This window comes from Lepidochelys kempii, chromosome 7, assembly GCF_965140265.1.
Source record: "Lepidochelys kempii isolate rLepKem1 chromosome 7, rLepKem1.hap2, whole genome shotgun sequence".
NCBI lineage: Eukaryota > Metazoa > Chordata > Testudines > Cheloniidae > Lepidochelys > Lepidochelys kempii.
Window position 1 is genome coordinate 29,284,892 of NC_133262.1, and position 26,556 is coordinate 29,311,447.

Consider the following 26,556-nt stretch of genomic DNA (forward strand, 5'->3'; position numbering starts at 1 on the left):
GTAAACCATCCTCCCTGTGCATATGAAAATATCCAGTAAACTCAGAACACCCTGCTGTGTGTGCCTTGCCACCACCAAACCAGGAGCATGCCATCCACTAGCCCCACCACTGGAAAAACCGATACAATTAGAACTAGGAGAGCCTGCACCAGTTGGGAAGTCAGTTTGCATTAATATCCAGATTATGGTATGAAATATCCAAACTACAGGAAGCCTCCATTTCCCTCACTTTCAGCACATGTCCCCCCATTTTATCCCCTGGGATAGCCCCTTCCTCGACAAGGAAAGAGCTTTGACTGGTGGCCTGCTTTCTCCCCTCTTCAGGGATTTTTTGAAGATCACAGCAGACCAGCTGCCTTCTATCACCTTTAAGAAGCATATCTGCTATCTCTCTCCTTCAGACTTGAGGAGACAAGCCCAGATTGCTTCTGCTCACCCTTTTGGGTTAGACTCAGCTAATCAGCCCCTCTGAAGAAGTGTCATGTGACATAATCCAGTCCACCCAGTAAGCAATGCATCCCAAGGAGCTGCAATTAAATATAATGGGTTTTTTTTTTCCCTAACATGAACACTTTTGGAGGAAATGCTGCATTTGTGTAGAAACATTGACAACAACCCAAAAACTCAAACTAGGAAATTTGGAGTGTTTGGAGTTCGAGGTGGATTCTTTTATACAGCTCCCTTGCTTGTTTTCAGATGTACTGTTGTCACCAGTTAGCTGAACTGACTGCAGGAGTGAGTCAAGTGAAATGAAAAAGCCGATGTCTATGACTACACTTGGAAGTCCTCCTATTAGACACCCACTGCAGCTGGTACATATTACCAAGCCAAAATATCTGCAGCTGGGCAACAGATTGATGTACACCCACAGAAGTTATTTTTAGTGCTTGTCTCTCAAAGATCATGAAATTTGGTCTTGGGTCCTTTCCAACTACAGCGTGTCAGTCAGTACGCATTATCAGTGTAGTAAGGGAAAAGCAGATAAGCAATATCCAATAAAAAGATGTCCAAGAGAAATGACTGCAGAAAAACAAGATGTGCTTGGGAATTTTGAAGCAAATGTGTAATAAGTGATGAAGCAAAATCAGTGAAATGAGTTCCCAACATTTGCCCACGCAGAAATCCCAGCTATGCTCTCTCTTCCGCTTACATAGAGTTGTAAAGGGCTAGGTTTCAGAGTGGTAGCCGTGTTAGTCTGTATCCGCAAAAAGAACGAGGAGGACTTGTGGCACCTTAGAGACAAACAAATTTATTTGAGCTTAAGCTTTCATGGGCTAAAACCCACTTCATCAGCTGCATGCAGTGGAAAATACAGTAGGAAGATATATCTATACATAGATATAGATATAATAGATATAGATATAGATATAATACACACAGAGAACATCAAAAAATGGGTAATGTCACACACACTATAACGAGAGTGATCAATTAAGGCGAGCTATTATCAGCAGGAGAAAAAAACCTTTTGTAATGATAATCAGGATGGCCCATTTCCAACAGTTGACAAGAAAGTGTGAGTAACTGTGGGGGTGGGGGCCGGAATAAGCATAGGGAAATAGTTTTACTTTATGTAATGACCCATCCACTCCCAGTCTTTATTCAAGCCTAAGTTAATTGTGTCCAGTTTGCAAATTTAATTCCAATTCAGCAGTCTCTCATTGGAATCTGTTTCTGAAGTTTTTTTGTTGAAGAATTGCCACTTTTAGGTCTGTAATCGAGTGACCAAAGAGATTGAAGTGTTCTCTGACTGGTTTTTGAATGTTATAATTTTTGACGTCTGATTTGTGTCCATTTATTCTTTTACGTAGAGTCTGTCCAGTTTGGCCAATGTACATGGCAGAGGGGCATTGCTGGCACAGGATGGCATATATCACACTGGTAGATGTGCAGGTGAACGAGCCTCTTGTATTGTGGCTGATGTGATGAGGTCCTATGATGGTGTCCCCTGAATAGATATATGGACAGAGTTGGCAACAAGCTTTGTTGCAAGGATAGGTTGCTGGGTTAGTGTTTTTGTTGTGTGGTGTGTGGTTGCTGGTGAGTATTTGCTTCAGGTTGGGGTGCTGTCTATAAGCAAGGACTGGCCTGTCTCCCAAGATCTGTGAGAGTGATGGGTCATCCTTCAGGATAGGTTGTAGATCCTTGATGATGCGCTGGAGAGGTTTTAGTTTGGGGCTGAAGGTGACGGCTAGTGGCATTCTATTACTTTCTTTGTTGGGCCTGTCCTGTAGTAGGTGACTTCTGGGTACTCTTCTGGCTCTGTCAGTCTGTTTCTTCACTTCAGCAGGTGGGTATTGTAGTTGTAAGAACATTTGATAGAGACTTTGTAGGTGTTTGTCTCTGTCTGAGGGGTTGGAGCAAATGTGGTTGTATCTTAGAGCTTGGCTGTAGACAATGGATCGTGTGGTGTGGTCTGGATGAAAGCTGGAGGCATGTAGGTAAGTACAGCGGTCAGTAGGTTTCCGGTATAGGGTGGTGTTTATGTGACCATCACTTATTAGCACTGTCCAGGAAGTGGATCTCTTGTGTGGACTGGTCCAGGCTGAGGTTGATGGTGAGATGGAAATTGTTGAAATCATAGTGGAATTCCTCAAGGGCTTCTTTTCCATGGGTCCAGATGATGAAGATGTCATCAATGTAGCGCAAGTAGAGTAGGGACATTACGGGACGAGAGCTGAGGAAGCGTTGTTCTAAGTCAGCCATAAAATTGTTGGCATACTGTGGGGCCATGCGGGTACGCATAGCAGTGCCGCTGATTTGAAGGTATACATTGTCCCCAAATGTGAAATAGTTATGGGTGAGGACAAAGTCACAAAGTTCAGCCACCAGGTTTGCTGTGACATTATTGGGGATACTGTTCCTGACGGCTTGTAGTCTATCTTTGTGTGGAATGTTGGTGTAGAGGGCTTCTACATCCATAGTGGCCTACTGTTACTCACGCCTTCTTGTCAGCTATTGGAAATGGGCCATCCTGATTATTACTACAAAAGGGTTTTTTTCTCCTGCTGGTAATAGCTCACCTTAATTGATCACTCTTGTTATAGTTTGTATGGCAACACCCATTTTTTCATGTTCTCTCTGTGTGTGTGTGTGCATGTATGTATATATATCTTCCTACTGTATTTTCCACTGCATGCATCTGATGAAGTGGGTTTTAGCCATGAAAGCTTATGCTCTAATCAATTTGCTAGTCTCTAAGGTGCCACAAGTACCCTCTTTTTTTTTGTAAAGGGCCAGGTTCTCTACTGCCCTGTGCCTTGTATAAAGGGTGAGAGGAAAGGCCAGGAAATTGGAAAGCCAGAGGCCAGAATGCTAAGGTAAGGGGCAGCATGGCTGAGAGATCTTTACAGATGCAGGAAAGCATGGTGTGCAGATTTACCACAGCAAGAGAAGAGAAGGTGTTTCTTCCTGTGCTAGGAGCTAAACTGATCTAAAGATTTGATAGTAGGAAAAAAAATAAGCAGAGCATAACAAAAGACACAAAATGAGGCTAAAACCTCAACAATAGAAGGTTATCAAGATGGAAAGTCTATTGATGGAAAATCAAATGGGGCAAATGTTGTACAGTTAGTAGCAATTTACCGCCAGACTGCAAGAGATCCCGGAAGGCCAATCTGCCCTGAAGAGATTTCAGCAATGCCAGGAAGTGCTGCTGGAGTTAACACTGTGTCTGTGTTTTCATTACTACATGCCCTTTCTTACAGGATAACTGTAGTGTCCCCACAGGTATGGCTGAAAGGGCAATTGCATTCTAAGGGTCTGATCCAGTTTCCATTGAATTAGATAGAGCCAGATCCTTGCCCCAAGCTAAATCCCCTTAATGCTGCTCTAAAGGGACAGCTGCGGATTCCTCTAATGTAAAGGAAGCCTCTGGTGGTGTAAAGTCAGTCTACCTGGCTTAGTTTCACCACCACCCACCCCCCCGTCCTACACCCTCCACAAAGGTGGTATATTGGGTATTGGGGCATGGCCTGAATGCTGCTGCTCTTAAGCTCTGCCAGGGGCTGAACCGGCCTCCAATTGCTCCCAAGACTGGGTGAGCAGAAGGGGGTCCTACTGCCACCTCTGCCCTCCCTACCTCAGCTCACCTGAGAATGCAGCCCTTTGTGTGGGTGCAGAATCGGGCCCCTCTTCTCAGGCTCTGCTTTTAGATCATTTGGTCTGAAATGTCTCTCCGTGGTGAGTTCAAGGATGGCTTATTTGGGGGAGTCTGAAGGAGTCCATCCCTTTCCCCCCATTATCTGAAAATACAAAAAAAATCTCCAGTGTTTTTCCACATGAACAGGCTTGTCCGGGTGCTGTTTTGCATTCAGATAATACATTGGCGATTTTACACCCACAAAAGCTGAAAACAATTATGAGCCAAATCAGCTGGGAGGAAGAATTTAATCAGAAAAATGTGAATGATAATTGGGAATCATTTAAGAATACCTTATTAGATGTCCAGAAAACCACAACTGAAGAAGAAGGCTATACTTGTAAAAAAACCCCAAAAACAAAAAAACCCCAAACTGGTTTATAGGGGAGGTAAAGGTAACTATAAAAAAAATAGAATATATAACAAATAGAAGAAAGGGTAATTTGGTACTAATGAATATAAATAAGTAGATAGGAACTGTAGAAATGTGATAAGGGAAGCCAAGGGACACCAGGAGACATCTATGGCCAACAGAGTTAAGGACAATAAGGAGGGGTTTTAAAAAATATATTAGGAATAAAAGGAATGCTGACAATTATATTGGTCCGTTACTAGGTGGAAAGGGCAGAATTATCAATAATAATGCTGAAAAGACCTAAGTGTTCAATAAATATTTCTGTTATGTATTGGTTGAAAAGCAGATGATATAATCTCATCATATTGTGATAACATTCTTTTTCTATTCCATTAGTATCTCTGGAGAACATTAAACAGAAGCTACTAAAGTAAGACATTTTTTAAATCAGCAGGTCCAGATAACTTGCATCCAAGAGTCTTAAAAGAACTGGCTGATGAGCTCGCTAGACTGTTAATGCTGATTTTCAATAAGTCTTGGAACACTGGGGAAGTTTTGAAAGAAAACTAATGTTGGGCCAATTTTTAAAAAGGATAAATGGGATGACCTGGGTAATTATAGATCCATCAGCCTGACATCCTGATCCTGGGCAAGATAATGAAGCAGCTGATATGGGACTCAATAAAGGCTTAAAGAAGGATAATGTAGTTAATGCAAATTAAGATAGGTATATGGAAAACAGATCTAGTCAAACTAACTTGATTTTTTTTCTGAGATTGCAAGTGTGCTTGATAAAGGTAATAGTGTTGATGTGATATACTTAGAGTTCTCTAAGGCGTTTGACTTGGTACTGCACAACATTTTGATTAAAAAAAAAACTAGAACCATGTAAAGTTAACATGGCACATATTAAATGGATTACAGACTGCTTCATAATGTAACTGTAAACAGGGAGTCACTATCAAACAGTGTATTTCCAGACGAGTCCCACAGGGATCAGTTCTTGGGCCTATGCTATTTAACAATTTTATCAATAACCTGGAAGAAAAGATACAATCATCACGGATAATGTGTGCAAATGACATAAAAATTGGGAGAGTGGTAAATAATGAACAGGACAGGTCACTGAGTCAGAGAAATGTGGATTGCATGGTTAATTGGGTGCAAGCAAATCGGGTGTAATATATGGCTAAAAGTAAATATATACATCTGGGAACAAAGAATCTAGGCCATACCTACAGGATGGGGAACTGCATCCTGGGAAGCAGTGACTCTGAAAAAGATTTGGGGGTCATGGTGGATAATCAGCTGAACGTGAGTTCCTAGTGTGATGCTGTGACCAAAAGAGCTGGTGCGATCCTGGGATATATAAACAGGGGAATTTTGAATAAGAGTGGAGAGGTTATTTTACCTCTTTATTTGGCACTGGTGTGACCGCTGCTGGAATCCTGTGTCCAGTTTTGGTCCCCACAATACAAGAAGGATGTTGATAAATTGGTGGAGAGGGTTCATAGAAGAATCATGAGACAGAATAGAGGACTAGAGAACATGCCTTGTAAGGATAAACTGAAGGAGCTCAATCTATTTAATTTAACAAAGAAAAGGTTAAGGGGTGACTTGATTACAGTCTGTAAGTAGCTACATGGGGAACAAATATTTAACAATGGGCTCTTCAATCTAGCAGAGAAAAGTACAACATGATCTAATGGCTGGAAGTTGGAGCTAGACAAATTCAGAGTGGAAATAAGGTGTATATTTTTAACAATGGAGTAATTAACCATTGGAACATTTGGCAAAGTGTCATGGTGGATTGTCCATTACGGACAATTTTAAAATCAAGATTGGATGTCTTTCTAAAAGATCTGCTCTAGGAATTATTTTGAGGAAGTTCTATGGCCTGTGTTATACAGGAGGTCAGACTAGATGATCACAATGGTTCCTTCTGGCTTTGGAATCTATGAAAGTCAGGACGTTCCAAGTTATGCTTCCCACAGCACTCAGAACTTGGCCATATTTCACTTCTATTAAGGTATAAATGTCAATTCAAAGGGTTTGGTCCTGCAGACCCTTAGTCACTTTGAGAGGGTGATGCAGCCGCTAGATGCCATTTGCACAATTCTGGGACCGCTGGAGTCATGTGAATGCAAATTACATGTCTGCCCACAGCTACTCTCTCTTGCCTACTTGCAAGGCAGCACTTAATTGGCAGGGAGGTCATCACACATGGCTTTGTGAGGAGATGCACAATTGGATGCCATGCTAATAAAACAAAACAAGTAATGTTGTCACTTTATATGCTTAATCTTCTATTACAGGGACTGTGCAGTGAAATGGCTACAGGTAGCACATGACTGGTTGATACAACTGCCTGTAACTCAGGGCCGGGCTGCGCCGTTGTAGTGCTTTAGTGAAGACGCAAATGTGCAAATGGAAGAGCTTCTCCCATTGGTGTAGTTAATCCGTGAGAGGCAGTAGCTACGTCAATAGAAGAAGCCCTCCTGTCGACATAGTGGTGTCTGCACTGGATGGATTTTTCATACCCCTGAGCTACATAGTTATATCGATGTAAGTTTATAGTGTAGACCTGGCCTAGGAGAGTTATGTAAATATGTGACAGGGCAACTTCCTGCAATATCTATGGGAGACTATCTTGTATTAAGTGTAAGAATGGTTTCTGTATCATTGTAGGCCAGGGATTGTATGCACTTCCCAGGGAGAGAGCTACCACAGCTCCTCCAGGAAGTAAAAACAGTAGGAGATGGTTAAGGCAAATCACTTGGGTTATAACATCTTGAGTGAGGTACTGTCTGTGACGCTGCACCACATATTCTTCACAGTGCTACTATTATGATATGATTATGACATGATTATGATGTATTTTATGCAAGATGAGTCACGTGAGATGTCATTTGAAAAGTTATAATTTGCTGAATATGATTATTCTATTTGTATGCATATATCACTTTTGTATCTGAAGTTATGAATATTGTCTATGTATCTGTATTTCAAATTTAGTTACGCCTGGGTAGCACCCACTAGACAAGATGCTTTCAGTCTAGACAGTGGGTGGGGAAGGGCCTAGTCAGGGCAATGAGCCATTAGGAAAAAAGCATAGGTCTTAGGAGAAGCTTATCTCCCACCTAGTGAGCCTTATTATGAAAGCTACAGACAGCCTCCGAGTAATGGCTGCTATGACTCAACAAGGACATGTGATGAGACCACATGTCTCTCGATTCCATCTTGGGATGTCAGTATTTTTCCACAGACTGGTCTGGGAACCAAGCTGTGTGAACAAAGGGTTCCCGCCATGTGCAAAGGCTATATAAGGCAGGGAGTGACATCATCTGGTGTTCTTCACTCCCTCCACAAGAAGGTTCCTGGAAACACCTGAGGAACAAAGACTGAACTGGGGGAAGTGCTAGACCCAGGCTATTGGGATTTCTAGCCTGTGAATGAAACACCTAGGGATTACAAGCTGTAAAGAAAGTGCAGCTTGTCACTTAAAAATCTGCAGCCTGCTTGTATCATCTCTTAGGATGGGTCTGCTATTCACACCCAATCTATGTAGTATATTAAGCTTAGTTTGTGTTTTTTGTTTATTTGCTAGGTAATCCGCTTTGATCTGTTTGCTATCACTTATAATCACTCACAATCTATCCTTTGTAGTTAATAAACTTGTTTTTGCTTTATCTAAACCTAGTGAGTTGGAGTGTAGTGTGTGGGAATCATAACTCAGGGGCAAAGGCTGTTGCATATTCCTCTCTACATTGAGGGAGGGGGCGAATTTTATGAGCTTACACTGTATAGTTCTCTGTGCGGTGCTAGATGGTATAATTTTGGGTTTATACTCCAGAGGGGGGGTATGCCTGAGGAGCTGGGAGTTGCATCAGCTGTAGCCTTCCTATGCAACAGCTGGTCAGAGAGCCTGCATGTAACTGCAGGTAGGTGCGTCCCTGCCTGTATGTATGCTGGTGAAAGTGCAGGCTGGAGGACTCTGCAGCTTGTCACAGCAGTACAGTGTGAGAGGGAGCCCAGACTGATGGGTCAGGGGGCTCAGTGGTACCCCAGTCCCAGACTGCACCCCAGGGATGACAACCCCTCACAGTGCCTCCTGGGAAGGCTCGCATGTTCTGGTTCAAACTGGACTCTTCAGAGACCAAGGTCTTTTAAGCCCATGCTTAAACTGACTCAGGGCCTTCAATCTGGTTCCTGATTTTAAAGACTGATATGAACGTGTAAGAACAGGGAAAACCCACTTGTAGGGTTTGAAGGACTGACACCTACCAGAATCCCATGTTGGAGTTGGGGGTGACCTCTGGTAAGCTGTCTAATATGCGTATAGGTTCTTTTATTGTCTTTATATACTTTTTCTGTAATGCTTTTACCTTAGGAATAAATGTGTTTGCTTAGGAGCAGCTGTGTGGTAACTTGTAACTGCTGGCAATACACTGCTGTAGCCCGTGGAGAGAAAGCAAAGCACAGGCACTCGCTTGCTGGACGTATCGCAATGCAGATAAGGGAGCTGTGCAGCCTTAAAAACCCTGGTTGGAAAGGAGTGAGATGCAGGTCTTCCCTCAGGAGAGGTGATGTCTGAGAGCTGGAAACCTTTAAGTGGGTGACCATGGAGGGGGAACACTGGGGCAGTTACTCTGGAACTGTGATGCATGATACTGGGCTGAACATTTCTTTTAAAAAGTCAAGGATACTTGCACAACTAAAATGACCTCTTAGAGCTTGGTGTGTAACTTAACTGGGCTTCACTGTCATTTAAAAATCTATGGCCCTCCTTCCGCAACTGCTGCATGTGATCAGTACACCCCTTAAAGCCAGTGATAGCTGCTTCCATGCAGCAGATGTTGAGTCAGATCCACTGATGTTAAGAGAGAGAGGAAATTGACAGCTGAGAATTTAAGCTCTAGAAGAGAGGCAGGGTAGAAATGCCCCCTTAATGGTATGCATGTTAATATTATGCATATTATTGTGGATCTGGACATCCTAGAGTCTAGAGCTGGATGAATACCACCCCCCTCACTGAACCAGCCATAGTAGGATTTAGCCATGAGAGTTTTAGTATGAAGGCAAAGAACAGATTGTCTCTGGCCCTTACAAAGGTGGGCAGGGGGAGGAAGCAAAGTGGGTGCAAGATCTACAGACAACAGCAGTCTGGGGAGTGCAGGGATGGCTTTCTTGGCCCAAATGATCATAAAGACGAGGAGGCAGACCTATGTCCCCTCTTTTTTCCATTACCATCCTATAGACTTGGCCAGGAACATTGGGGGAAGTAGGCTGCAACATCCCAGCCAGTGCTCCGCCAGCGGGGGTGATGTCGTTCTGCACCGCTCCACCCCCCAATGTGGGTCAGTGGCTAAATCCAACAGTATGGCCCCAAATGGGGCACTTCAAATCAAATCCTATCCAATCCAAATACAGTCTTGGGACGACTGGGAAAAGGGGTATGTGATTTTTAGCTCAAATCTGGGATTGCCCCAAAATATATACTATTCTTTTCCCCTGTCCACTTCCAACCCCCAATATGGTTATGCCTTCAGAGAGAGGCATGGGCTAGTCAGGGTTTGAACATGAACCTAGGAATCAGGGTCTCCAGAGTGCTGGTTATAGCTTTGACAATGATGCCCTATGTGATCGTGGGAACTCACTCCCCCTTCCTGCCTCAGTTTTCTAGCTGTAAAAGGGAGAAGATAACATCCCCTACCTTGTAACAATGGTAAAGCACTCACCATGTGAAAAGTGCTAGATATATATTTGCTAAATTATATTAACTTTCTTCCTTGCCTTAATATACTGTTGCAACTAATGCTCTGTGTGTGTGTGTATCTGTATTTCAGAAAAGGTTCCATTATTGTTTTCATAATGGCTCCATTATTATCAACGCAAAGTCACCTGACATAAAACAAGAGAAAAGTTCCGCCAGCTTCCATTAGAAATCACATCGTTGCCAAAACCAGACAGGAAATACAAAATGTACTTATGATGTCCCACTGTGCTTGAGTTCTCTCATTGCAAGGAGGCCCTATTAGCCCTCTCATCCCCTGCGGCTAGGAACAATTCTCAACTCTCACAAAGGAGAATTCGTTCAAACAGCCATTGAGGCATGCTTCTGTATATTACTCTTTTCTACTGGTATAGGCTTTGTCTATTTCCCTCCCCTCCCCGCCATTACACCAGCCCCGTGGACGGCATAATCTTGTTTTTTCTAATATTGTTCAGGAGCTGTAGCATGTGCTGCCTGTTTGTTTTATATTATACTAGAAATAGATTTGAGAAGAGAACAACAACAACAAAACCCCCAGGCAAATGAAACCTCTGCACCTGTCCTTTCCAAATTTAAAGTCAAACATGGCCATGTGAGAGCATCAGTACCTAGTGTTACCGTGTTTGGTGTTATTTTCAAGTGAGCGCTAAGATGAGCAGGTGTTATGCGCCCAAGTCACTCACTAAGAATATGTCCATGTTGCATTTAAAACCCTAGGGCTGGGCCAAGCCGGCTGAACTTGCGCTTGCGGGGTTCATGCTAAGAGGCTGTGTAATTTCAGCGTACACATTTGTGCTTGGGCTCTAGGACCCTGCGAGGTGGGATCCAACAGCCCCTTAGCCTGAGCCCCACAAGCCCGAGTCAGCTGGCACAGGCCACACTGGTGTCTAATTGCAGTGTAGACATACCCAAGAGGCTTTGGAATATTCCAGCTGGGGGGATAGCTCAGTGGTTTGAGCATTGGCCTGCTAAACCCAGGGTTGTGAGTTCAATTCTTGAGGGGGCCATTTAGGGATCTGGGGCAAAAATTGGGGATTGGTCCTGCTTTGAGCAGGGGGTTGGACTAGATGACCTCCTGAGGTCCCTTCCAACCCTGATATTCTATGATTCTATGACTGGAATGAAGCAATGTTAAAGTACAAAAGGGGGTCACCCATGTTATGCTGCTTGCACACAATGGAGGGAGCACCAGTGAACAAAAATACAAAGTGAAACTCATGTTTCATAGATCAGTATAAATTCACAGGAATCAGTCTCTACCTGATGCACATGCCTGTAACTCTTGTTAACGCTGAGCCCAGTCCTGCAGCCTCTACTCAGGCAAAATGCCCACTGACTTCACTGATCCCACTGGCTTTTGCAAGGACTGCAGGATTTAGTCCAATGCACTACGAGCATTTTCCTTCAGGATATGTACATTTTTAACATTAGTAGGACACCTCTAGAGAGGCAGCGGCTAATGCTCCGGTATTTGGTTGCACTCCACTTTTCCACTCAAAGCATCTACTAGTGGAGAATGACTACATAATCATTGAAGGCCAATTCCTAGTCTGGCTGAAGTCAATGGGAGTTTGCTACTGAGTGAAATGGGCTCAGGTGTTGTCCCTGTAGAATAACCAGGTGGTGGGCAGTGATGAACTAACTACAGTCTTCAGGGAAATTTTTTTAAATCACAGGGCTTTAGTGGTGCAGCTCCCAACGACCTCCATGGGAGGCAGGCTGCAGCTGCTAAATCCCCACACAAAGCTTTATAGAATAGCTTCACAGTGGGATCAGCTGCAAAAGTAAGCTCTACATTAAATGCACAAAGGCCAAAAATAGCTTGTTTTGAAAGCTCTTTGCTGCGGTGTTAACATGGTCCCTTGACAGGTCTTGCAAATACAAGCATTCTGCACTCCATGCAACAACTTGCAGACAACGGTACATTTTACAGAGTTCCTTTCCTCTTCTCCCATCCCAAACTCTGTTACTTTCTTCCTTCTCCCTCTGGCCTTTTTCCTTCTCCTCCTCTGTACTTGCTGTTTTGATGAGATTGTTTTCTCTTGTAACTACTTCCTATCACCTCAAGAGCATTGAGTGGAGTTGCTGGCACTACAAAAAGCATATGTCCTTGGCAACATATGGTGCCCCCATTGTGATGCTTCCAGTAACTGCTTTTTTTCTGATCAAGTTCTCGAAATGCCCGTGGAAGTCTTTACAATTTTATGTTCTGCAGCAGCATGCAGTATCAGCGTTTGAATCTTGTATTTTTGTAGCACTTCGTTCTTGCACGGGTAAGTAATCTCCACACCCCAGCCATACTTCCTGCCGTGGAAAGCTTATTTCCTCTTTTGATACACACACTTAACTCAGCGGAAGGGTGGTGGTGTTTTCAGAGCAACGGCTCCATCTCTGATGTGCTTCAGAAAGATTTTCTGAAGTGCTTGCCCTGGTTTACAGGAGGTGAAGGAAAGTCACTGCTGGTTGAAAATCAGGAAAGGGATCTTTCATGTTAATAAGCAGAACCTTTTTGTCATTTCCCTATACATGGTTTTGAAAAATAAATAGGGTGAAAAACAAATCCTGCTTTTCAAGTGTGTGTGGGGAGGTGGAATTTACAAGGGGTAGTTAGCCCTCTGGCACAAGGGAATCCATGCAGAGGTGGGGCAAGAGGGTTTGGTCTGCTCATGTGCTGAGGGAACCCTGTTGCTAGGGCCCTACCAAATTCACGGTCCATTTTGGTCAATTTCACAATCATAGGATTTAAAAAATCATAAATTTCACTGTTTCATATATTTAAATCTGAAATTTCACGGTGGTGTAACCGTGGTGGGTCCCAACCCAAAACAGTGTCATGGGGGGCAGGAGCGCAAGGCTATTGCAAGGTGGTCATGGTATTGCCACCCTTATTTCTGTGCTGCTGCCTTCAAAGCTGGGAGGCCGGAAGGCAGCTGCTTGTCAGATGCCCAGCTCTGAAGGCTGTGTCACTGCCAGCATGCCATACTATGCCGCCCTCACCTCTGCGCTGCTGCTAGCGGCAATCCCGCCTTCCGAGCGGGGCTCTCAGCCAGCAGTTGCTGCTCTCCAGCTGCCCAGCTCTGTGAAATCTGCTCTCCCCTACAATAGCAAGATTTCATGGGGGAGATCAGATTTCACGGTCCCTGATGCATTTTTCACAGCAGTGAATTTGGTAGGGCCCTACCTATGGTGGGTCAACATCCACTGCTTGCATAGAAGGGGGGAATGCTGTCTCTTTGGTACCATTCCGAGCCATGAGCTTCATAGAAGCCCTTCTGCATTATCTCCATCTGGAAGGGGGCGGATGATGTTTTAGAGACAGGATGAGAGCTAGCGGTTAGTGGAGCAGGGAAAGCTGCTGTGCTCCATGGCAGTCTCCTCCTCAGCCCATGAGCGGGTATCCGAGCAGGTGTCCTAGCCGGAGCTGATACTGGCAGCATTAACCCATGCAGATTCCCTTTCCTGTCTGCTGCCCGGGGACTCCGGTGCCTGTATTAGGATGCAAGCAGAGAGATCGCTCTGCACCTGAAAGCTGTACAACCCCCTACCCCTCCATGTAGGGACCAGCAGAAAAGTGCTGATACTGGGATAGCTTATTCCCATTTGGGAAGGGGACTAAACTCTACCAGTGTAAGGCACCTTTGTACCAGTATAGCTGCATCCACGCTGGGGCTTGTACCAGTCTAACTAGATCAGTAAAAAGTCCCCCCTTGGCCCAACTGAAATAGTGAGACTGATACAATTTCCTTGTGTCAGCCAGCCTTTATGCTCCTTTACCCTAAGGCCCCTTTACGCTGCTCCATGAGAGTAAAGAGCCAATGAGTGAGTGTAACTGTAATTTATGCCCATTTTAAGGCTACTTCATGTTTCCAGAACAGTGTAAAGGGACTTGCGGATACCTGAGAATCAATCCCACTGTGTAGGCAACTACCATGAGAGGTCAGAAGGCAGTTAACAAAACTGCAACAAAATTCAAAAAGTTACACCGGCAGGTACCAGTTGTCTTCAAGCTGTGCCTCCTTCACAATTATGCAACTGTCCCAGCATCAGCTGAGAGACAATTATTTGCCCCATCACTGCCCACTGTTTTAATGCTAGAGCAAGGAGTCCATATAGCACAGCACAAATTGTTTGGTGAATGCTTGATGAGCAAATAAAATGGAATTGAAAGTTCTGACTCTGCTAAAGCAAGTGACACCCAAATAACTTTTGCCTTCTTACTTGCAGATTCCATCAAGAACAGACTAGGGACATCACAGTTTCTGCGTGTTGCAGAGAAAACGACTGTCAGCCCAAGTTCAACACAAGCAATAGTACAGCTATGAAACAATTACTGCCAGAACATAATGTTCCAATACATACAGTGAGTACAATACACGTTGTTGAGGTCTATAGACATGATAAGGATATTTATAAGAAACCCATCTCTCGTATACCTGGATAGTCAATGTCAGAAATAAGATGGACCAAAATGAAATATGGTTAGAAATATGTGCCTTAAAGACTGCGTAGAAAACTACTTAATTATTCTTATGAATCTGAAAATTTTATACATCAAGATTATTTTAAAATGCTTCCAGATTTAACTTAAATACAGTAATGAATGTTGATGCTTACAATAAATAGCCATTCTCTGCAAAGTGCTAAATATCATGGCAAGAATATAATATTCTCCTGTACATACTATAGACAGAAATGGTAACCATTTGTATATTTGCTTCATGTAAAGTCTCTGACAACAACTGCACATTCATATGACTGCAAACTTCTTTTAACTTGCGTTCTTTTTGTAAACATGCCAGAAAAAAACCATATTTTTGCACACTAGTCTGAGAATTACAATAAAGATTTCTTTTTAATGAAAAAGCATTGTGATTTTATTTGAGAATGGCCTTACTAGGTAACTCATCCATTCTAGGTATATACAGGACCTCATTGTTCATATTAGAATATATGTTTTCTTGTTTTTCCAGTTTGGATCATTAAGGAACTGCTCTGACTCTTATTCCTTAGTTACAAGATAGTTGTTCTCCACGTTCAAATAGAGTTCTTATTTGTTCTCTCATCAGAAAAATAACAGGAACTGTTGCCACTTTCCAGCCCTTATAAAATATGATTGTAAGACGAGCCTGACAATAGCCTTAATTGTGTGACCTCATTATCATGAATTCAGATGTTTCACTATGTCCTTTCCTCCCCCCACCAAATTTGGAAAACTTTTAGTTATTTTCATCAGCTCAGATTGTTGGAGTTTGCCAAAGAGTCCAGAAAAACCCTACTTCATTTTGGCCCCAATTCAGAAAAGCACTTAAGCATGTGCTTAACTTTAAACACACACTTAAGTCCCACTGAACGATGTTAAGCACGTGCTTATGTGCTTTGTTGCATCAAGCCTTTTGGCGGGCATGATGACTTTAGGAATTCTGCAGCCGAGTGGGCGTGGGGCATGCCCGTTTGTGGTCTGATCAGTGCTCTCTGAGTATTGCACAGCACACTCCATTCCCATTGATTTTATTGGGAGAGACAAACACTCAATCTCCTGAAGGAAGTTCTCAGCGCCTTGTTGGATCTGGCCCTTGTCACTTCACTCATAATGCTCCTCCAGCTCTCAGCTGTTTTGTTATAGTGCTAGTGGGTAAGAGGCCCAAAAGTGCCAAAGTCCCTGAGACACAGTGGGAATTTTCTTTGTTTTGTATTAATACTGTTTGTGCCTCAGTTTCCCCTATGCACAGTTAACAAGGTGGCAGGAAAAGGTGGTTTATTCTTTGTAGTGATCCAGGTGTGACTGACAACTGGCTGTCTAGCGTCCCATGCCCATGACAAACCCAGAGGACAATGGCTCGGACATTTGGTGCCTAGCAACTAATGACCCAGAACTGCCGATGCCCTTTCCAGGAAGCTAGCCAGTTTTGGCCAGCGGGAGAACAAAGAACTGAGGTAGATGGCCAGGTGACCTGTTCTGCCGGGAATCAGAACCAAGGTTGGAGGAGGGGCCCTTGGGTTAATGGTTAGTGTGGGCTGCTGGAGAGTCATTCCAGTCTGAAGAGGTCGGGGGTGCATTGCTCCCTTTGCATGTGCGAGTCTTCCTCAGGGGTCCAAGTCGAGTGGACTCACTGAGGGGAACTCATGGAGTCAGCCGAGGTGCTGAAGGCTCCAAGGTTCAGACCCAGGAGGTGGTGAAGCCAACGGGTTTACCCCAGTGAGTGTGTGAGAGCACTGGACCTGTAGATCTGTTACAGTCCCATTTTCAAAAGTGAATGAAGCTCTTAGGGCCAGATTTTTAAAGGTATATAGGTGTTTAACTCCCATTGAAATGCTCACCTAAATACCTTTGGGATCTGGGCCTTAGGTTCTTAAGTCACTTAAGTATTTTAGAAAATGTTACTGAGTGTGTAATTTCTGGGAATACAACAAAAGATTTATTGATGAGTTTGAGTTTTGTCTGAATGTACACAGCTTCCTTTTGTTGGCCTTCCAAGTTAGAATAGTGCAAGGTTTTCCCCCCTTCAGCCCTCCATCCTGGAGTCATGGACTGTAAGCTGTAAGGTTCTCCTTAACCTCTGAGGATAGGACAAGAAGCAATGCGCATAAATTGCAGCAAGGGAGGTTTAGTTGGATGTTAGGAAAAACTTCCTAACTGTCAGGGTGGTTAAGCACTGGAATAAATTGCCTAGGGAGGTTGTGGAATCTCCATCATTGGCGATTTTGAAGAGCAGGTTAGACAAATGCCTGTCAGGGGTGGTCTAGATAATACTTAGTCTTGCCATGAGCTTAGGGGACTGGACTAGATGACCTCTTGAGGTCCCTTCTAGTCCTACAATTCTATTAATGGGCCAGGCCAGCAGAGGTTGTTTCACTGGGCTGTAATGTTTATGGGCAGATTCCTGCTATCCTCATTACATCCAATTTCCTGTTCATTTTAATGGGAATCTGCACTGTGTAGGGATTTCAGGATTTAGCTCACTGTAGTTTTAACTTTACCATGTGACTTTCAAATGCTTTAATATGATTTAGAGCCAACCGGGGAAAACCACATTCACTTGTTTGTGACACCAATGCACAGCACAAGAAGGGAGCTCAATCACTAGGTTTGACAAACCAGGCCAGTCTGAGCAATGTTTGCTACAGAAAGAAAAAACCCTGGAGGTTAAGGCCATTGATAGCCATGAGAGACAACAGAGAAGCCAGGTAGATTTACTATCTCAGTGCTGAAGCATTTGATTACTATCATTTGTTTAAGCAATCTACCTCAATAGGCAACAACGTTATAACAAGACAAAGGAACAACACCCATAGCGTTTTATGGAGATTGTGGTTCTGTTATCCCTGGGAATGTGTTTAGTTTATGATAATGATGCCCCCTGGCGTGGGCTTTATTGCGCATGTAAAAATTATTTATCATCAGAAGGAAAAGGAGTGCTCTGCAGGAAGAAGATGAAAACAGTTGAGAATATTAAGCAGACATTTAAAAAAATCATGTTTATTAAATTAACTCCTTAGAATTTTTATGAGCTAATGAGTTTAAATAGATTCATACTCTCATCTCTGTGCTATAGAACAAATCCCAAGGGGTGTTTCACATTGACTTGTATATTTTTAATGAACTGGCAGCTTATGCTTAAAAAAGCTAAATGTGTCTAACATATAAAAGAACCCCCATGGACGTATACTTATGAATTGTTTAATTGCTGTACATGATGATAAGATAGGATGATTCTAAATGGCACATGAATACCAGTGCACTTTCTTTCTTGTATTCCTTCACTGAGAATGGTTTAAAACTGCTTGCCTAATGCAAGCCAATGTACTGAGACAGCCCAAGTCACGCTGTTCGACTGCTAAACTTAGGCTGCCTACAGAAAGCCAAAAGGATGGTTTTAAGATCTTCCAATAAATAGCAAGAGGTGGTGTTGTCTAAGCCAGCTGGCATAACTCTTGCCATGGAAATCAAGAAAGCTGGTTCTCTGAGACAAATGGAAGAGAAATAATTTGCTATGCTAGAAACATGAAGGACCTGAACCTGTGAAGTGCGGAGTGCCAGTCAAGAGCGCACAGCCATTCGCGGGATCATGCCCCTAGCAAGTACTTGCCTGTTGCCAAAGGGACAGTCAGATTCATTGTGGGGGCTAAGACAGCAGTGTTCCCAACTCTTGTGATCTGATTGTGAATTTCACAATATTTGGTAGGTTGTTGTGTTTTTTTGGTGGAGCCAGGTGAACCCAAGAGAATCTCGGTTTTCATTTAAAAATGAAGTGGGTTTTGAGCCCTCATAGTTGCAGAGAAAAAACCTGAAAACAAGAGTCCTAAGGGTTCTAATGCTAGAAGGCAAATAGAAAGAACCCCAAATGTATTTTTTTTAAATCCCATGATTTTCAGAGGGGAGGGAGAGCTGACTGACATTTTTGCACACTTGGGGTTGCCAATCCTATGTGTGTGTTTGAAAAATATATTTGGGGGGGGAGACCATTTTTCTCAAGGAAGCCTACACCCAACTGAAGAAGTGAAGTGTTTAAATAAACATTAGAGTATTAACGATAGTGCAGGCATTTCCTGCATAAAGCTTTGTAAATGAACATTTGGAAGCCTGCTGAATGACCTGTGCTGGTGCTCTCTTTTGGAGGAATTAAAAGATACCATTTTCCACTGTGTGCTTTGCCACTCTGAAACAATCAAGAATACTCCCTGTTATGCAGTAGAATAATTAAAAATTCATTTGGGGCATGATGTATCTGAGAGAGAGAGAGAGGCCTTTGCAGGACACAGAAAAGAGAAAGGGCTGCAAAACCAAGAAAGTGGAAACATACAAGGCATGGATGAAAATTAGGTAAGAGAAGATAGGCCAGGAAGGTGGGGAGAGACATGTTTACGAAAAACACTGAATATCTGAACAGGGAGAGGAGAGAATGCTTCTGTGCACAAGGCTTTTCATTTTTGCATGACTCCTGAGTGATTTTGCTTCTGGAACGTCTCAGGCATCAGTGACTTGTGGGAAGCAGAATGGGCTGCTTCTGTTACAATCAGATGTAAACAGCTTGCACAACTTTTCTTTTTACATTGACGTGCAGCACACGTTTGTAATAACTTTAATTCAGAGGTAGACTTAATTGACTCTCTACCTGAAGAAAGTGAAGTCGTTCTGGCATCATGCCACCTGGTAGCTCCAAGGTGGGCCTACCAGTCACATTGCATAAGGTTGATACGCGACCGAGAAGTGGTTGATTTAGCTGTGTTTTATTGAGAGACTTATTATCTGTTAAATGGCAGATTTAGGAATACACCTCCATGCCCTATGAAGTTCAGCAATACCAGCAGAGCCCAAACTTTGAGAGAAAGAGAGAGAATGGGATCTTGCAGCAGGGAGATCAGGGCTGTATCAGAATTTTCTGTTTTACAGGGTCAGTACCTCAGTGTCTCATCCTTGTTCTGAACCATTGTTAGTAAACACGCCGTGGGGAATCTGAACCAAATTTCAGCCACTGATTAACATGTGAGTGGAATGATCTCCAGTGTGTATTTTGGGTTTCCATATTGTGGGTTTTTTTGTTTGTTTGTTTATTTTTTTGAGAAGTTGTGAAAACCAGAATACTGAAAAAGCCTGGTTCCCGCACTGAACCCATTTGCTGCCCCTTGTCGCTGCCTGAGCAGACATCAGAGATAATCAGCCACTCATCACTGACTCTCTCCAATTCATTTGCATACCTGGAGAGCGTCACAATTGCCCCGAATGTCATGGCAATGACTGCCTTGGACGCAGGGGTGCTGGAACTGCTGCGGGTACAGCAGCCGCACCCCCTGGCTTGAAGTGGTTTCCATCCTATCGAGGGTTTACAGTTTTGTTCAATGTCTCTCAGCACCCCCACAGTACAAATTGTTCCAGTGTCACTGCTTGGATGACTAGTTTGCCTCAGATTACCGTAACATTACAAAGAGAAGTCCTAGGTCCAGGAGGAGTTGTAATGAAAGCACACGGCTGTTGTATAAACTCCAACGTGATCCTTTGGATTTGTACTGGGGTAAGTTACACTCTTTGTTTTCAAAGGGTAAATGTTTGTTATGTTCCTCTCAAAGGGCTACACGAAAATCCCAGCTCCATTTCAAGTAGATTGTTGCTTCTTAACAAACTGGGGGCTATGGCTTTTTGGATATGTACCTTTTTTCAAAAGTGGGAAATTATAGATAAACCTCTACTCAGTTTTCTGTTACACAATTTAAAAAAACATGAGTTTTCCTGCAACTTCTAAATTATCTGTTGTTTCCCAACTCTCTGAAATTTGTGTATTTCAAATACATTTTTTAAACTTTTCATGACATGAAAACTTTCCCTCAAAATCCAGGAAGATATTGAATTCATGCTGACTTGTTTACATATGTTGACATTCTATTAACCATACTGCTGCAATTTAAATAACTGTGTATAGAAAGTAGAACTATTATTGTATACCTAGTTTTATGACACATGCACAATATTTTCCTTCTATTAAAAAAAGGAAATTCTCAAACAAAAATTTGTATTTAATATTAGTTTAAGGTTTCCTTCAGCAATAAACTAAACTATAAAAAATTCAGAAATTCACAATACACATTGTGTATTTAAGGGTTAAAAAGCTGCAGTCAAACACTCCCAAATTAGGAAATGCAAGAATGAACATTGCCCATGAAATCTTAATTCAGTCCTCCTGTTTGTATGCACTACGATACAGTCTTTAATTACCACCACCCTGGAGACTTGGATTATTTTCCTGCCTCTGCCACCAAGTTCCTATGTGTTGCTCGGCAAGTCACTTGCACCAAACTTTTCACAGGTAGTCACTTCTACATTTAATTAAAGACTGTACCATAATTAATATACAAGAAGGCTGAATTAAGGTTACATTGCATGGGCAACATTAATTCTGGAGTTTCCTAACTTGTGTGTGTCTGACTTTGCAGCATTTTAATCCTTCATTTTGTATTTCCTAATCTGTTATGGTTTCGTTTATTGATGAGAGCTACCTTAAATATTAACAAGAGGTTTTTTCTCCCCTATATATATATATATAGTTTCTGGCCCTAATGATTACAAAGAAAGTCTTCTAAATGTGAACAGAGCACAACCCAATGTTGTGGTGAGAATCTGCAGCAGACAGAGGGTCTGTGGTAATAGCCATAAGAGAGATCTGAACTCCCCTCATTCATCTTAATGGGGTGCTCACTGAAAACTGTGTTTAGAGGACAATTCAAGTCTCACCATTGTTTACAGTTTATTTTACAGGCATGAGGTATCGGAGGAATTCTGAGCCTCTTCATATCCTGGGGAGATGAGAACAGGAAATCCCAGATAAGCAGAGACCCAGAGAATCTACTATATTGTCTCTGCAATAGCCAATTTCATCTCACCTTGGTCTCAGCTACCCATCTGACTGAGTATTGCAAGGCACAAAAATACCCAAAAGAGAACAGATGGCTCAGAGGACTGCAAGCAAGTTACTCCACAGATGAGACCCAAGAGACAGTGATTGACAAGAAAAAGAGTCAGGTCTCTCTGAAAAGTTTGTTTTGTAAAATTTAACATTAAAAAGTCTTTTTAAATGTATTATCTTCTTTCCTCCTTTTAAAAACACCTTTAGAAATCTTTTGGAGATAAATTAATGTGTTTTTCTTCTGATCTGCCACCGGGCTCCCCTTCCGCCCCAATGCAGTGACCAGGAAAGAGAAACTCAGGCAGGGAAGAAGCAGGACCAGGGAAAGGATCTAAAGGTGAGAAGGGAAAGTTGGAGGGAAGAGACACTAGGGGTGGGAGTGAAAGCAGAAGGCTCCAGAATGGCAGAGAGAGGAAGCAGCAAGGTCCCAGGCCAAGGAGATGGGGGGATGGTTTGGGGAGGGAGGAAAGTTATTAGCCCCAGAGGGGAGCAGCAAGCTCCGGAAAGGGAAGTAGGCTCAAAGATTCCAGGCAGGAGAGCGAAGCAAAAAACCAAGGGCTGGTGGGTTGCGGTTGAGGTGTGTGTGTGTTGTGGGGGGGGTACTAAAAGCTCTAGGTGCAATAGAGTTTATTTACTATGCGGCAGAATTGCACCTCCCATCTTTAGGATCAGATTTTGCCTGAATTATACCCTTCGCAACATCAATGGTTTTATGCAAACTATTTTGGCCAAATCCTAGTTCCCTTTGTTATACAAATAGCTTCATTTGCTTCTCATTGTACTCACATGAAGGAGTTGTTTTTGTATTTTTTAATAGAGCCTTATTACGGAAAGGATGATTTACAGAAGCTGTTGTTGGAAACGCCTTGTGTCACTGCCGTTGGTCATTTCTAACATCGTTTGCTAACTGGTATGTGTGTATCTGAACTGGTGGGAACCTATCCATGCAATTCCCACACTGCTGCCTGCTTGAAAACCATCCCAGAAACCTGATTCTCCACTGCCTTACACCAGTTTATGCTCATGTAACAATGGAATTGCACCAGCATAAAATTTGTGAAACAGTGGACAATCGGGCTCTGAGAGTACATCTACTACAGAATTCAGCTGTCCACTGAAGTCCTGATCCTGCAAAGACTTAAGCACAAGTGTAATAGGGACTGCTCATTAAGGTTGAGTATGTATGGAAGTGTTTGCAGGATTGGGGCCTTGCTTAGTGTTTCCCACAGAAAGCACTTTGCCTCAATGCTCTGGAATCTGCATTGACTTCCAATCCGTTTCCATGTGCTGGGTTTAATTTAAAAGTCCTTCGTGGTTGGCGTTCTGACTGCATCTCCCCTTCATCCTTCCCTGACAGTGGAGATCAGCTGAGGCACTCAAGCTAACAGTCCAAATATTTCCATACAAGGAGTATGGGAATGAAAAGCCTTCAAATGTGGAATTTTTCCCTTCCATCCTGGTGGAGTCTGAGTTTGACCTTTTGGGGCTTTCAGCAAGTCTCATTTATTTACACTTTAGGGGTGGAGATTTGAGGCTTGTGGGGTGAGAGGAGGGTTGTTTGTTTTTTGGTGTGCGGATTTCTTTGAATCAACACTGAGTCAATTATTTCATTTTTTGTGATCATGCATTGTTAGAATCTGACATGGGCTGAGACATTGTGGCCAGTAGAAAAGGAGTATTTGTGGCACCTTAGAGACTAACAAATTTATTTGAGCATAAGCTTTGTGAACTACAGCTCACTTCATCGGATGCATTCCAAACAGATTTAATAATTTTATTAAGATAATGTTGAAGTAAAAAGAAAACGGTACAGAGTTTAGGCATAGAAGTTTCTGGTTATCAGGGGAAAAGGTACAGATTATCAAGGGGTGCGAAATTCGGTTTAGGAGTGGGTGGCATAAGGAATACATAATCTGCAATCTCCCCAGTTGGGGGTAAAAGTTTAACGGGTCAAAGTATAGACACTGAGCTATGGGGGTATTTTGTCTATATAATGGCTATATTCAGGTGTGGAGTGTGGAATGCATCCGATGAAGTGAGCTGTAGCTCACGAAAGCTCATGCTCAAATAAATTGGTTAGTCTCTAAGGTGCCACAAGTACTCCTTTTCTTTTTGCGAATACAGACTAACACAGCTGCTACTCTGAAACCTATCATTGTGGCAAGTGTATTTTCAAACTCTGAACATATGCATGTACATATATGCATCTGGGAGTTCCTTATCCCATACATTCTCAACTGAACAAACACAGTAATGCTTGTTATAACATCTATCCAGATAATTGATGACTTACCCCTAAGGCTTACGCATGTACACCCAGAACAGGACATGCTCCAGTTTTCCATTGTTGATGTCCGATCATCATTTTGTTTTAGTGTAGGGAATGGAATGTCAAGGGAAAATGTTGCCATTGAGCAGAATCAGGGTATTTTCATTCTTGGATGTGTGTAACAACACATGGAGGTGAGCCTGAGTGATTCAGTGTTCAGGTCCAGATTCAAGCGTCTGCAAAGTTTGAGGTGTTCACATCTAGAAATTTAGTTTGGCCTGTAACAGAGAAAGGGTCAAGTCCCAAAGTTTGCATCTGGCACAGAATTCCCCCCGAAATCCGGAGGTGTTTAGATTCAGGAGTTTACTTTGGCTGACCTCCCTCCAGCTAATAAATAAACCATAAAGGCTAATGATGATGAGCCCTTAATCTATTCCACATACAAATCCATCCTACCTAGTCATAACAGTCAAGAATCCTGCGATTTTCTGTAAAACCTGGATTTCTTCAGTTCCGAGCCCCCTCGTCCACCCATTAAAATCAGAGCCAAAAGCTCCTATTGGCGTTAATGAGAGTGGGATCTGGCCCACATTTGAACATTTCTCCCTTGCAGTAGTTTGACTTACTGGCATTTTCTTCTCTTCTAAGCACACAAGGGAGGCCTCTGCTGGTCACAAAAGGCCTTACATGGCTCTCAGTGACTTTACTTTCACTTTATTTACTAGTCAGTGACCTCGCTGTTCATCCAAGCAGGGAGACAACTTTTTCCCAGTTTTACATATTTCAGACATAACAGGAAAGCCGTGAAACCCATGGACGATGCCCTACTGGACGTGTAAGTGATCACATTTTTGTATGGAATGTTTTCAGCAGAATGAATGGTTTGACTTTCAAAGTCAGAAGAAGCAAAACAACAGATCATGAAGAACAGAGAGAGGAGGGGTAAGGGATTGGGCAGAGGAGTGGCTGGTAGTTTGATGAATGCTGAGATTTTTCCTTTTTGGATTCTGGTTTGCAAATCGTCAACTAACACTTGTTGCTGGGAGTTTAGTATGTAATCTGATCATTGAAAAATCACGGTCAGCTGATGGTTGTCAGTGCTCATTTTATTTTCTGAATACAGACAGAGATTTCATTTTAGACACTTCCTGCACTACCCTATCCAGCTGGGAAAACAAGAAATCTTACTGTGATATAATGCATAACTGATAGTATGATGTATTTTCTCATTCTGATTCGAGGTGACAATGGCAACATTTAAGAAATAAAATAATTAAATTAAATAAAACAAGTATTTCTGCTTAGCAGAGCGGAAAAATCAGTTGTCTCCTTTGAGATTAGCTAATCAGGAAGTAGGAATGCTTGTCCTTTAAACTGTTACTGTGGAAAATAAAACACATTGGTTGGCAGGTCATTTATACTGTTTGCTGAATTAGGAGATAAAAATCAAAGATGAATCTCTGCTTAGGAAAATAATTGGCCTCCACTGACATAGCATGGCTGTCATCGGCAGGGAGCAGGGGAGCTGGAAATTGCAGCTCTTAGATGTAGCAGTTTTGAAATGAGCATTATTCTACTCCTAGGCTGTAATGGTTTTGAAGTGGTATTAAGCTTACAGCGGGATACTTATATTAATACTGAAAATGCACATACCATATCCAGTTAGGCTCTTAGACTATCATGGATCTGGCTCTGGGTGGGTTTTCCATTGCGATGCTCCTGCCCCCTACGTTATGCCTATGGATATGTTTGGTTGTCTGTAGCACCTGGGCATACTTTTCATTGTGTTAACACGATGCATATGTTTGATTGTCCATACTGAGTGGTTTTGTGTCCACTGTATGACTCATTCTGACTGGCCAATCCAGACTGGGTCCCCAGAAGAGTTCTCTTTACCATTAAATAACATAATTGTGATTAGACTTACAAAAGTCATATCCATTCATATGCTGAAAGGACATCTACATTGGATTGGAACTCCTCTGTCTTTCTGAAGGGTCTGTCATGCCGGAAGGATATTAATTTCTAAGCTGAGAGGTAAAAACAAGCTGGGAGCTAGAGCACTGGAAACAAGAATCAGGGAATTAAAATGATCCTGAAGACAGCTCTTGATTCAGGGCCCAATCATCTCCCTTTCCTCAAATTTTGCCTCCAGCACACAACATAAGCAGTTGGGCTGTGCACTGGGGATCTCTCTAGGACATGGGTAGTCGGTAGATGGACGGGGGGCCAAATCCAGACCGCCAGACACTTTTGAATGGACCCCAGAACCTTTTCATTTACTTATTATCATTATTGTTGTTTTTATTATTAATTATTATTATTATTTATTATTATTTTCTCTGGAGTCTGGGCCGTGACTATACCTTTAACCAAGAAATGTGAACCTTGACAAAAAATAATTGACTACCCCTGCTCTAGGAGCTGGGTGGGGGTGATGGGAAGTAATTCTTCCTCCACAAGACCACGAAGTGACAGCAGAGCCATTCTGCAGCTAGTTCTCCATTCTCAGCCTGGGAACAGACTTTATGGTGCCCGCATGCCACACCATAAAGGGGGGAAACTGGTGGATTCACAGAGTGACAAAACCACTAGCCCCACCCAGCCTCTGTATGGCAGCAT

General features: G+C 42.7%; 2 protein-coding genes across 3 annotated transcripts in view; both read left to right on the plus strand.

Moving 5' to 3' along the window:
• Positions 1-21,776, plus strand: part of SUSD3 (sushi domain containing 3) — a 63,259-nt gene extending 41,483 nt beyond the window's left edge. The window contains exons 5-7 of the mRNA XM_073351573.1: positions 14,494-14,629; positions 20,118-20,279; positions 21,506-21,776. Coding sequence (XP_073207674.1) covers positions 14,494-14,629; positions 20,118-20,279; positions 21,506-21,523 — 316 coding nt within the window. The 3' untranslated portion in view covers positions 21,524-21,776. The remainder of the gene's footprint in view (positions 1-14,493; positions 14,630-20,117; positions 20,280-21,505) is intronic.
• A 2,670-nt stretch (positions 21,777-24,446) lies between these two features.
• Positions 24,447-26,556, plus strand: part of CARD19 (caspase recruitment domain family member 19) — a 51,347-nt gene continuing 49,237 nt past the window's right edge. Inside the window, exon 1 of one of the 2 annotated variants that reach the window (XM_073351576.1) lies at positions 24,447-24,769. In XM_073351576.1, the coding sequence (XP_073207677.1) occupies positions 24,754-24,769 (16 nt within the window). In that variant the 5' untranslated portion in view covers positions 24,447-24,753. The remainder of the gene's footprint in view (positions 24,770-26,556) is intronic. The other variant, XM_073351574.1, reaches the window with a different exon arrangement.